Source organism: Mustela erminea, chromosome 4, assembly GCF_009829155.1.
Source record: "Mustela erminea isolate mMusErm1 chromosome 4, mMusErm1.Pri, whole genome shotgun sequence".
Taxonomy (NCBI): Eukaryota; Metazoa; Chordata; class Mammalia; order Carnivora; family Mustelidae; genus Mustela; species Mustela erminea.
In genome coordinates this window covers 78,961,294-78,975,591 of record NC_045617.1, presented here as the reverse complement: position 1 = coordinate 78,975,591, position 14,298 = coordinate 78,961,294, and the positions used below count along the sequence as shown (strand labels likewise).

Below are 14,298 nucleotides of genomic sequence, written 5' to 3'. Positions count from 1 at the left end.
ATAAAAGTATTAAAACTATCACTATCCACAGGCACCATGACACTACATACTAAAAACTCTAAAGACCACCAAAAAACTGTTAGAATAAATAAATGCATTAAATCTACAGAATAGAGAATATGCAAAAATACTGTGTACCTCTAAACACTAATAATGAACAAGAAAAATCAAAAAGGTAATAAGTCACATTAAAAAAAAAAAACCCTAGAAATAAATTTAACCCCAGAGTAAAGACATGTATACTGAAAACTACAAAAACTGATAAAACATACTGAAGATACAAATAAATGGCAAGATATTCTGTGCTCATAAACTGGAAAATTATTAAAAAGTTAATATGACATACAGTAAAGAGTCAAGGCAACTCCTATCAAAATTCCAGTGGCATTTTTCCACAGAACAAATAGATTCCATAGAACAAATAGCAAATAGTTTGGAAACAAATAATTTCCATAGAACACATAGCAATATATAAAGGTTGTTACCAGGATAAAAGCTATTCATCAGACCAAGACAGCACCAGTTTTTGTTTGTTTGTTTTTTGGTAAGATTTTATTTATTTGAGAGAGAGAGAGAGTACACACAAGCAGGGCACAGGACAGAAGGAGAGGGACAAGCAGACTCCCTGCTGAGCACTGAGCCTGATGCAGGGCTGGATCCCAGGATCCTGAGATCATGACCTGAGCCAAAATCAGACACATAATGACTGAGCCATCCAGGCACTCCCAGCACCAGTCTTAAATAAAGTCAGAAAGCTTTAAAAATCAGACACATAATGACTGAGCCATCCAGGCACTCCCAGCACCAGTCTTAAATAAAGTCAGAAAGCTTTAAAAACATTTTTTAATAAAATTAAAATTAATAGAATTTGTCCAGTACTTGAATATACAAAGGATTTAATAGGAAAGACCATATAGATGATTTGACAAAGAAATAGAAGTAAATTTTTAAAAAATATGCTAAAGAAAATTATTAATTCCAGAGAAAATAAGAAGTTGTGGGAAAAAAGAAGTAATCACACAGCTGGGCTGTGAAGATTACAGATAGATACAGTATGACCCTAATGAAGGTTACTGTTCAACTGTATTCCATTACTGTTGGGCAGCAAGGAGTTGGGGGGAGGGACCCAGCTGTGTTTCTGTAGGTGGTTGGGAGGAATAGGGAGAAAGAAAACAATGGATTATCCCTTAAATTAAAAGGGATAAAAGTATTAGAAGGAACTTCTAGTATTAGATTAAAAGTATTAGAAGGATATTATCTAATGATCATCTAAAGCAGCCAAAAGTAGTTGCATTGGAGAACAAAGAGGGAACTACTGTTTTTGATACTAAGCCTTATATGTTTACTGTGTGCATAAAACACTTCAGGTCAATGAAAAAAATAAAACAAACAGAGAAATGGTATGGAAAGAAACCTTGCTATCATAAAATGAAAGCAGCCAAAACCATATCTCCATAACACAAATGAGATGCTCAAACTCAACTAGAGTCAGGTCAGATGTGGCTAAGAACACCCATGTGGTATCCATCCAGACAGGTAGTCAAAGGGGCTGAAGTCAGCACTCTGGACCAGAAAGGCCCCTCCCTCACTGGGCCATAGGCTCTAGCTATCAGGCCCTTACTCCCTAGGCAGGAAAACCCTGTCCATTTGACAAGTTTGGAAGAAAGTACCAAAGCAAGGCCAAGAATCCTCAGAAATTAAAAGTGGTTGTCAAGATAAATTCAAGAACAGCTTCTTTGCACAAAACAAAGATTAAACGGGAAAAGCTAAGGGATGGTCACTCTTGGAAATTCAACATCCCCTTCACAGATGCACCAGAAAGAGAAAGCAGAAGCAGAAAAATGATCAAACACATAACAGAAGAAAAAAAACCCTGTGCCAAAGGATGCAAGTCTTCAGCATAAAACTGTCTAGCTATCTCAATGTGGTTTTAATTTGAATCTCCCTGATGGCTAGTGATGATGAACATTTTTTCATGTGTCTGATAGCCATTTGTATGTCTTCATTGGAGAAGTGTCTGTTCATATCTTCTGCCCATTTTTTTATATGATTGTCTGTTTTGTGTGTGTTGAGTTTGAAGAGTTCTTTATAGATCCTGGATATCAACCTTTTGTCTGTACTGTCATTTGGAAATATCTTCTCCCATTCTGTGGGTTGCCTCTTTGTTTTGTTGACTGTTTCCTTTGCTATGCAGAAGCTTTTGATCTTGATGAAATCCCAAAAGTTCATTTTTGCTTTTGTTTCCTTTGCCTTTGGAGACATATCTTGAAAGAAGTTGTTGTGGCTGATATCGAAGAGGTTACTGCCTATGTTCTCCTCTAGGATTCTGATGGATTGATATACCACCTTACACCAGTTAGAATGGCCAAAATTAGCAAGACAGGAAACAACATGTGTTAGAGAGGATGTGGAGAAAGGGGAACCCTCCTACACTCTTGGTGGGAATGCAAGTTGGTGCAGCCACTTTGGAGAACAGTGTGGAGATTCCTCAAGAAATTAAAAATAGAGCTTCCCTATGACCCTGCAATTGCACTACTGGGTATTTACCCCAAAGATACAGATGTAGTGAAAAGAAGGGCCATCTGTACCCCAAAGTTTATAGCGGCAATGGCCACAGTCACCAAACTGTGGAAAGAACCAAGATGCCCTTCAACAGGCGAATGGATAAGGAAGATGTGGTCCATATACACTATGGAGTATTATGCCTCCATCAGAAAGGATGAATACCCAACTTTTGTAGCAACATGGACGGCACTGGAAGAGATTATGCTGAGTGAAATCAGTCAAGCAGAGAGAGTCAATTATCATATGGTTTCACTTATTTGTGGAGCATAACAAATAGTATGGAGGACAAGGGGAGATGGAGAGAAGAAGGGAGTTGCGACAAATTGGAAGGGGAGATGAACCATGAGAGACTATGGACTCTGAAAAACAACCTGAGGGTTTTGAAGGGGCAGGGGGTGGGAGGTTGGGGGAACCAGGTGGTGGGTATTAGAGAGGGCATGGATTGCATGGAGCACTGGTTGTGGTTCATAAACAATGAATACTGTTACACTGAAAAGAAATAAAAAATTTAAAAATAAAAAAACTGTCTAGCTAATTCCTAAGTAAAAGTTCCTAGAATAAATTACACTCTCAGGAAACATCAGGTTCTAGAAACTTTTAGAGGCAAAAAAGGCAGTCTCTACCCAGTCAAGTTACCAACCAAGTAGAAAAATAGATTTCTCCTATCTAAGACAGGTAGGAATTCAAAAAGCTTACCTTCTATAATACTTGTCAGGTATTTGAAGAAAACATGCATAGCACAAACTCCCTTCATGTGTACACACTAAAAGCTAACCCTTATTGCCTCACATATGGTAATTTGTTTAAAATTTCAACATCCCTATGAGGCAGGTGGTGATTTTCTCTAATTCACAGATGAAAAAAACCTCAGTCACAGAGAAGTGTGGTGACTGAGTAATAAAGCTGGGATGTGAACCCATGAGGTTTAGAACCAGGACTCATGAGCCTAACCCTCATTCCATGCTCTCTCTCAACCTAATTACTATTACTGCCTTCTTCCTTCCCAAATTCACTGCCAGTACATGTTACTTTTGCAGGCAGAAAGATAATTTTTAAGTGAATTAAGTCTACAGTAAATACAATAAACAATCACTCCCATTATACTAAATTAAAATTAAAACAAAGCCCGCCCCCCCACTCCGTAGCTACTGGGAGGATTAAATGGTGACCCATGTAAAGACTTTAGTCCTGTGTGATTATTTTAAGACAAAATGTACCAGATGTAAACAGACTAAAACACACATATGATGGGGTTGGGGGAGGAGACAAAAGGCAGATAAAGAGTGGCATAAAGAAAGGAAAGAGCAAGGGCAACAAATAAAAAGCAATCACACACATAGTAGATATTAATCCAACCTTATCAATAATCACTATCAACAATCTAATTACATCAATTAAAAGATTATCAGAGTAGATTAAAAAACAGGACCTAATTATGTTACTTACAGAAGCCTACCTTAAACATAAGAACAAAGATTAAAATGAATGGAAAAAGATACATCACACTGACAAAAGAAAGCTGGAGTAGCTATATTAACTTCACACACATTTCACAGGATGGAAAACTATCAGAGCAGGGCTTTATATAATAAAGGGATAATTTTTCCAAATAGACAATCCAACCAACAGGATCAAAATACACAAACCAAAAACTGAGAGAACTGCAAGGAGAAATAGATAAATCCACTTATATATTTGAAGATCAACACAATGTAACTAATTGACAGATTCAGCATGAGAAAGCTGAACTGAACACCACTAACCAACTAAATATGACTGACATCTATAGAATACTTCATCCAACAACAGCAGAATATACATTTTTCTCAAGTTCACACAAAACATTCACCAAGAATGACCACATTCAGAGCCATAAGACACCTTAAATTAAAAAGAATGCTCTCTCAGACTCATAAATATATAATTCAAAGAAGTCTTTAGAGAACTTTAAAAATATTTTGAAGTGAAAATGAAAATACAACTTATCAAAAACTGTAAAATGAAGCAAAAGCAGTGCTTAGAGGAAAATTTATAGCACTAATTGTACATGTTAAGATAGATCTAACAAGTCTTCCACCACAGGAAATTAGGAAAAGAACTAAAACCCAAGGAAGAAAAAAATAAAAATTAAGACAGAAATCAATGAAGTTCAAAACAAAACCAAAATCAACAGATGAAAAAAAGTTGGTCTTTTTAAAATATCAATAAAATTGATAAGCCTCTGGCTAAGTTAAAAATAAAACAAATTACTAATATCAGAAGAGAAAGAGGGGCCACCAATATTGATCACATGGACATTAAAAGGGTAATAAAGGAATATTATAAAAAATCTATATCCACAAATTTAATGAACAAGAAAAGTGGATCAATTCTTTGAAAGATGCAATCTGCCAAAACTCACATAAGAAATAACAATCTGAATAAGCACATATCTAACATAAAAATTGAATCAATTAATAATCTTTCAAAACAGAAAACACCAGGCCCAAATAGGTTCACTAGTGAAGTCTATAAGACATTTAAGGAATAAATTATACCAATTCTCCACAATCTCTTCCAGAAAACAGAAAGCATTCTTTCTGTTTCTGACTCATTATGAGGGTAGCATTAGAATAGATCAAGAACAAACAATAATATTAGAAAAAATAAAGTTTGATATCTCTCATGAGCATAGACACAAAAATCCTCAACAAAGATTAGCAAATCAAATCTAACAATATATAAAGAGAATTTTATACCACAACAAAATGGGATTTATTTTAGGTATGCAATGCTGAGTTCATTATTCAAAGATTAATATAATCCATCACAATCAAGACTTAAAAAAAAACACTTTTTGTGGCATTATTTATGGAGGCAAAATCCTAGATATAATCTGATATTAATAAGGTAAAAGTTTGAAAATATTATGGTAAGGCCATATCAAAGTACTATGGAACTAATAAAAACAGTGTTTCATTTTTTACTCATCTGGGAAGATGCTTATGGTTACACATAAGAAAACTGAATACTGTATATGATGTTATTTTTATGAAAAGGAAACAAAAATTCTGTGATTATGAATATATGTTTGATAGATCATTGTAAGTTCAGAGAAAGTCTAAAACCATAACCAAAATGTTACCATTGGTGACTAACCAGGAGATAGAACTAAGCGAGGGTAGAGAAGGAAGATGGAGAAGTTAGCCTTTCCTTTGTGTACCTTTGTGAGGTTTGACTTGAATCAGTCATGGGTGGCTTTAGAGGTCTGAAAGAGTTCAAGCAGCAAAAACTTCCCATCTAGAGTGAACCCTCCTATTCTTACTTTGAAGTTGCTCACATCAAGACCTATTCTGCCTGCATATTCCATAATCCTGGTTACTACTTCAATCTGTGATCATATAATACACTGTTAGTGGCTGATCAGGAACCTAGATAGTATCTAGAATAGTTATCCTGATTTTCATTATTAACATACTATATGACATTTTGGAAACTTTGAATCAGATCGAGAAAATATGCTAAAAATTCCAAAAACTTAAAACATAGACATATACCTTTTTTCTTCAGAGGAATTCATATTTTCTCCATAAAGTAGTAAGGTAAGTCCTTCTTCTACAGATGCAATTCTTGCCAAAATATCAGCTATATGAATTAAAGCTGTTTCAGAGCAATTTGGAGCAGCCTATACATTAAAAAGATAACAAATCATATAATGTTATGGCGCGCTAACAATCCACAGACTAAAATTTAAGTGTGGTAGTGTAGTCTAATGAAGTTACATTACCACAACAAAAAGAAAATTAATGATTGGCTATGAAGTATGTCTGATTAAATGTGTCATATTCACTTACCAGGACAGCTGATGACACAACTACATATAGACTTTTTATCCAAACCAGTTATTATTTATTGAGACAGTTGAGAGAACTGCTGTTCTCATAACAGTTTTATATATAATTCTGTTTGACAAATGCAGTAGCACCTCTAAATCCACTTTGCCCTTTACTTCCCACTCACTGGCTCCTGAATATCTACCTTAATTTTATTATACATGGTTTCTAACACAATGTCATCATTTCTAGGGAACACCATTCCTTCATACAATTGGTTGGGTTACGAGTTATAGGTCTGAGGAAGGACATCCAATTCCATGGGCTGGCCCATAACCAATGATGTCATCTAATGGGGGATAAACCAATCATATTTCTTTATTTTAAGTGAAAATATAAAAATATCTTTGCCAGTATATAGCAAATTAGTATAAGGCAAATAATAAAAACTAGAGTCATCCACAGATGGCTGGAGCCCATCTAGAAGCCTAAGTCAACTAAAAGTTCCTGTTCTTTCTGGGGCCAATTAATACACATATTCTCTATAAGAAATCCGAGTACTTATACTTTGCAACCAATACAGCCTAATCAATTCAGTGGGTAATATAACTAATGAGTCAGGCTTGTTCACCTGAACATTTCCTTATTATATTAGGCATTATTATATAGTCTATTATTTTCACATTAAATACCTTTCTTAAAAAAAAAAAAAAAAAAAAAAAAACCTTTTGCCTGGAATACTTTCCTTCTCTCATATATTCACTTTTTTAAAAACCTTTCTATTCCTCATCTAGTATTTTAATAGTCTGCCTTTCCTATTAGAATTGGTTCTTTCAGAGAAAAGTATAAGTCTTAATCTCTTCTTTATTTCATGGGAATATAGAGAAATAAATGCCTAACTTGCCAAGGAAGAACCAGGACAAATTTTTGGAGAAAAAAAAAAATTATACTCTGAATTTTTCACGTAGACCAAGACTTCCCAGGGTGAGGGCAAAGTATGTAAAAGTAAGAAAATATTATAATCTTATCAAGAAATGCAAATGATCTGTTATAACTGAAATACATGTGAAAAATAGGTAAGATACAATATAAAAGTTAATAAATTTCAGACTTTTTAACTATACATTTATCTAGCAAGCAACAAGCAAGAAAGCATTGTGATGGCTTTAATGACAATGCAGAGGACAGGCCAGAGAGGTAAAATACTGGAAAAAATAAGAAAATAATTTCAATATTCAAAGCAAGGGATTATCAGAGTTTAAACAAAATAAGCAGCAGTAGGGATTAAAAGACATACATGGATTTTAGAGCTACATAGGAGAATAAGTCTACAGGGCTTAATTATAAATGGAATGAAGAAAACGAGGAAGAAGTCTAGATTTGAGAGCTTGAAGAAGTGGAGAAGAGGGAAAAAAAAAAAGGAAAGAAAAGAAAGAAAATGAAAAGAAAAAGAAAAACCTGACAAACCAAAAACTATTGTTTTGAAAACTGAGTTTGATTTTCTCAGGGAGTAATTCAAAAAGTGTTTAGCAGGCATCTAAAAACAAATCTGGAGCTGAAGAGATCTAAATTTAGAAGTTAACTATACATCTAATCTTCGGAACTGGAGGAAATCATCTAGGAAAAACTCCCTTCTGAAAGAAAAGAGTGAACTAGGTCGTGACTCACTGAAGACAGCATGGACCTGGAAGAGGGAGCCCTCATAGGTGACAGAGAAAGAATGGTTAGAAAACGAGGGTGAAAAATACATAGGAATTTAGGAAAGCCATATAAACAATTTTAGAAGTTGTCTATTTTGTTAATAATCAGGTAGATAATAGTCTGAAAAGTGGTCACTAGTTATAGGTGTAGGAAGTTACAAGCAACAGCAATCAAAGCAGCATAAATACTGTGCTGGAGGTAATATCAAAATGCAGTGTTTTGAAACATGACAGAATAGAGGGAACCAGGACAACAACGGCAGTCTTCCATTATTAAAAGCTTATCATTAAAACGATCGGATATTAGGTGGTAGCCAGAGATGTGCGTCGGATGATCAAGAGCTTCTCTCATCCTATGAGACAGATTCAGGCATATTTACAGATAAAGGAAAGAAGCTACAAGAAGATAAAAGATGCAAGCAAAGACAAACAATGGCACGGAAACAAAATCCAAGAGCACATTTCTCAACTCTGGCATAAGGTTCATATTTCATGTTACTATTGACATTATGGCATTCTATTATATTAAACTGTATTAGGAATTCTGTTGGTTCTTCGCTACTTATCTTTCCAAGGCTAACCATAAAATCAAAATTACAGACCCTTAATTTCCTAGAATTCCACACTTTGTAGCACATTCACATAAATGCTTAATGTTTTCTGAATGAACAAAGAATAATGACTACATGATGGGGTGAACAGTTGCCCAGCCCATAGACGGGCAGGCCTAGGGGATGAAAACAGTAAAAACACTACAAAACACAGACATGGAAAGGCAAAATCTTTAGCCTATTAAGACTTAAGTCATTCCCCCTGAAGCTTAAGTCATAGAAATGGACAAATAGCCATGCTACTAGTGGTATCAACTCTGCCTCCTGTTAAATATCTGACCTTGATCAATCCACTTCTTTCAGCATCAATTGTAAGGATTACATTATATAATTAAAGGAACAGGCCAATGTAAAAAATTAATTTTAAAAAATCAAATAAATAAATAGACAGATAAAAGAGCAGACCATAAACATCCTATTCTGGTGGGGGGTTTAGGGGGTAGGAAAGGAATAAATGAAACAAGATGGGATCGGGAGGGAGACAAACCATAAAAGACTCTTAATCTCACAAAACAAACTGAGGGTTGCTGGGGTCGGGGGAGGGTGGTTGGGTTATGGACTTTGGGGAAGGTATGTGCTATGGTGAGTGCTGTGAAGTATGTAAACCTGGCAATTCACAGACCTGTACCCCTGGAGCTAATAATATATTATATGTTAATAAAAAATTTAAAAAAATTAAAAAATAAAAAATCCTATTCTGAACATATGTATTCTTTTTTCTAAAAAACTAGTTCTTCACATAAAACAGAGCTGAATTCAGAAAAATAATGTAAAGGCTATAAAATTGCTATTAAACAAAGAATAAAACTCACAAGATTTATTAGATTTGCAAGACAACTACCTTAATAACTTCTCCAATCCTTATAATCATATCTAAGCCTGACTAGAAAAAAAAATTATGGTATATGTATTTCCCCCCACATTGCCAATAACAAATAAATCAACTAACTACATAAACTAATATTTAACAGTAAATAAAAATCTATGTCAGCATAAAATACATTCATACATGGAAAGATGTTATAATAAATATTTCAAATACATTGAATTCAGAAATAAAGTCCCTTTGAATATTCCCTAATACCCAATTAAGAGACTCTCTTTCGTAAATACCAACCTTAGTTCCTTTCATTAAATTATGAATAGGCTGAAGAAGTGCCTCAATCACAGTGTTATTATATAAGCATTCGATTGCACATTCTTTTTGATCACACAGTATCCGAAGAACTTCAGTCACCATACTTGCAGGAGAGTAATTATCTGATAAACAAGTATTTTTAGAAATAAAAATTTTAAACATTAAGAACTTAATACATCTTATTTATGAGTAGCCATTGCCGTTCTAAAAAGATCCAACAACAAAAAATAAATAAACAAATAAAAAGAGCAACAAGGTTAAATAGCTTAAAAAAAAAAAAAATCACACAACTCAATGCCCAAAGGATGAGGTATTGTCAAATTATTACTTGAAACCTAAGGGAAGATCAATTAAGCTCAATATATCCTCAAGTTAATTTTTAAAAAGTAAACGACAAAATCTGAATGCTGAGAAACAACAGATCATTCACTGTTTCACATTAAGTCACTGATTAACAGTGAAGATGTGATTTGAAGCAAATTTACAACTTTTGTACTCCCAGCAAACACTTACTTGTATTTGCTTTTTCTTTTTCTTAGAATAAATATTTGGGGCACCTAGGGGGCTTAGTCAATAGGCATCTGACTCTTGATTTCTGCTCAGGTCATGATCTCAGGGTTGTGAGACAGACCTCGTGTCAGGCTCCATGCTCAGTGGGGAGTCTGCTTGAGATTTTCTCTCTCTCCTTCTGCCCTCCCCCACAAATGTACTCTTTCTCAAATAAATACATAAATCTTTAAAAAAATATATGTATTCAAGTGTCCAGCCTAGTAGAAAATCAAAGCAAACCAAAAGGATGGCTAAAAAGGCAGAAGAGGTGAAACCTCCTTTTCTAATACACCACTATTGGTTATCACCATAAAACTGGTGAAATGAATGAGCATTGTAAAGACTTTCTTTTAAGATATATACAGGAAAACACAAATACAAATACATGTAACACAGGGAATAGTCACTAAAATAAGTAATATTTTTGGTTTTACAAACCAATATATTTTCAGGTTATTTAACCCAATCTACACACAAAATAGTACTTTACAAGTCAGTAAGGAACCAAAAGTTAGCAGCTCAAGGTTGTAAGCTATAATAGTAAAAGTAACATTAAAATTCATAATTTAGGTTATAATATTCTATAGTCCATGCACACTAATACTTCAAGTCAATACTTGACAAAAAGAAAATGGAGAAGAAATGTTAAGTGATGTTTTTCCAACCAGTTCCAGACCCTGTTTACAATGAGAGATACTACTGCTGAGCATATGGCCATTCACTCGTTCATTCATTCATTCTTTTATCTACTACTGAGTGCCTAGTATGTGACAGACACTGTGCTAAGCACTATAAACAGAATTAACTAACACACCAAAAAAATTAAAAAACAGTCCACTGACAAATAATTACACAGAGGAACATTTTTAACAAAGGAAGCACAGTATGTTATAGGAGCATATCTCAGGAGGACCTAAGCTACAGGTTTATACATGGAAATGCTGTAAAGGCAGAAAGAAGTTTGAGGGCCATTGTTAAGATTAATAAGCTGTTATAACTGCATAAAAAAGCATACCGGTTGATAGATGCATATAGCATTAATATATATGGCCCAAACTAATTTTTTTCTTTGACTCACTTGAATTCTTCTCAGAATTTTTCCAGCTTTCCTATGGTAACACGCAGGTTTAGAACACTATGAGTTTATAGATTATGGGAGCATTTTGTTATTAAATTGTTTTACTTTGTAAACTTTCACTGATACTCAAAGGAAAAAGTATAAGTTATCTTTTAAATGTTAATATTTTAAACCTCTTTATCCAGTCAACAGTTAAAGACTAAAAGTTATTACACTGATTATGATTTGTTTCTGTTTTTGCTTTATTCTGTAATAAGAGAAGATCTGAAGTTTTAGATGTGAGCTAAAACAAGCAGACTGATCAAAACATCAGGCAAGTATAAAGCAAACACAAGAAAGAACACAGTAGTACCTATCAATCAAACCTATCTTAACAGCATTTCTTAAGAACATCTTGACCTTAAGAGCAACATTAAAATTCTCAGCAAAACTGATTCTACATAAAAAGGTAGTAAATTAGGAACAACTTAAAACATCAATGAACAAAATTAAATTTCATGGATTACTTCCAGGACCAATGTAATTTGTTATGAGTAGTACTGCATCTTAGGAAACCTCTTTACCCAAATAGGTCAGTCACCCAAAATGTCTAGACAATGGACTATTAAGTATTTTTAGATGTTTTCTATTACACTATTTAAAATAGAAGCAGAGGGCGCCTGGGTGGCTCAGTGGTTTAAAGCCTCTGCCTTCGGCTCAGGTCATGATCTCAGGGTCCTGGGATCGAGGCACGCATCAGGCTTTCTGCTCAGTAGGGAGCCTGCTTCCCTCTCTCTCGATCTGCCTCTCTGCCTACTTGTGATTTCTGTCTGTCAAATAAATAAATAAAATAAATAAAAAATAAAATAGAAGCAGAATTACCTAAATGTGCAGCTGATGTCATCTTTGGACAACTTGGTGAGTAATAGATAAGTTGGGTGAACAGAACCAGAAGATCTGTAAGGGATACTAAATCTTTGAAAAAGAAAAAAGAAAAAGATTATTTTCTAGTACATATTTACAACTTAGAACTGAGCTTCCCATCCTCCTGAGTTTTCGGAGACTGTGGTAAAATTAGGGAGAAGGGAGCTGGAACCCAAGACAGAAGACTCCAGGAAAACAAATTAGACATGGGGAGTTCAAGGGTGGCAGGAACAATAATGCAGTAGGTGCTACATACACGTGCAGCTTCACCACCTATGGTGGACCCATCACTTCATATAAACCTATGACAGGAAGATCTAGGAATCTCATCAGGACCATGAGTTTTTTAGAAACGATAAAATTCAGCTTCATATGCTGTTCCAGCCAGCTTATCTATATAGAACTATAGAACAGGAATCAAACTTTCCCTAGGAAATATTTTAGGCTCAATACCCAAACTGTTTCTGCTACAAATACTCAATTATAATGCTCTGAAGGAGCCACAGTTCACTTGCAAATGAACAAGTACCGCAGTCTTCCAATAAGACTTTACACACACCAAATTTTAATTTTATTCCACATGTGACAAAACAGTCTTGTAATTTTTTTCAATAATGAGCTCACTAGCCATAAAAAACAGTACCAGATTTTGCCCCTGGGTTGTAATTTACCAATCCCTCCTGAAGAATCTTTTCACTACGATTCCAGTGAAAATACAGGTGAAGCTTAGAGGTAAATGTTGACTTCCGCTAATACAGTAGAACAAAGCTCTCAAAACAGAGTTTTGAGATGATCTGTAACATTTGTCAGGCCAAAAGGTTGATACTAAAAGTCAACATAAACTGCTAAAATACAGATGATAGACATGTAAACTTCAGTTCAATACTTGCAATAACATCACAAGTATTTATTAATCTATTTCTGAAAAGTTCAACAATATCTATAAAATGGAAGCTCTTTTCTGGAAAGTCCATTCTCTAAGTGCTCATTATGACTAGAATTACATCACCAGAGGATATATAAGTACATAAAAAGGTTCTTTTTTTTTTTTCTTTTTCTTTCTTTTTTTTTTTTTTAGCTCACAACCAGCATTAATGAGGAGAAAACCTTAAGTAAAACAACTAGAACACAGTACAAAAGTGTTCAAAATGAAGATACTCCATAACAGGATTGGCAAACTACAGCAATTATGGCCTAATTACCTAAGGCTCACAAGCTAAAAATGTTTTGTTTTACACTTTTAAAGGTGTGTAAAATGTGTCAAGGGTCCCCCAAACCATACCCAAATTCAGTGATTCACTAGGAGGATTCAACCTAGAGTTGTACTCACAGCTATGATATATCACAACAAAAGATACAAAGCAAAAGCATATGAGATAAGATCCAGTTGCAAGCATCCAAGGGTCCTCTCCCAGCGGAGTCACACAAAATACAAAATACACTTAATTCTTCCAGCAACAACCTGTGCCAACATATCTAAAATGTTGGTTACCAAGAAGCTTCTTAGAGACTCAGTACTCAAGCTTTTTACTGGAGGCTGATGACATAAGCACCATCTGCCTAGCACATACCAGGATTCCAGACTCCCAGGAGAAAAGCAAGTATTCAGTATAAACTACACTACGTGTATAAAACATTTAGGTAGACACAGTGAATCACTCTTATAAGTTCTGGGAAGAGAGAGAAACCCAAGTTTCCAGATGCCAGCTAGTGAAACCTTGCAAGCAGGCCTTCCTAAGGATAGCAGTCTCAGACCTGCTGTGGTAACTCTTTTACACACATGAGCACATGAATACACAAAAACACAGGATACGTAACAGAGACAGTATGTGGCCCACAAAACCAAAAATACTATTGACACATTAAAGAAAAAGTTTGCTGGCTGCTAGACCAGCTATTCCTGGTATAGCCTTACAGTTTTAAGGGAGGCAAAAAAGTAACA

General features: G+C 34.7%; 1 protein-coding gene across 5 annotated transcripts in view; it reads right to left on the bottom strand.

Annotated features, from left to right (window-relative positions):
- TBC1D32 (TBC1 domain family member 32) overlaps nt 1-14,298 on the bottom strand; it is a 237,348-nt gene that overhangs the window by 182,671 nt on the left and 40,379 nt on the right. For all 5 annotated transcript variants that reach the window (XM_032339668.1, XM_032339670.1, XM_032339672.1 and 2 more), the window contains exons 14-16: nt 12,315-12,407; nt 9,806-9,948; nt 6,102-6,229 (exon numbers count right to left, since the gene is read on the bottom strand). In XM_032339668.1, coding sequence (XP_032195559.1) covers nt 6,102-6,229; nt 9,806-9,948; nt 12,315-12,407 — 364 coding nt within the window. The remainder of the gene's footprint in view (nt 1-6,101; nt 6,230-9,805; nt 9,949-12,314; nt 12,408-14,298) is intronic.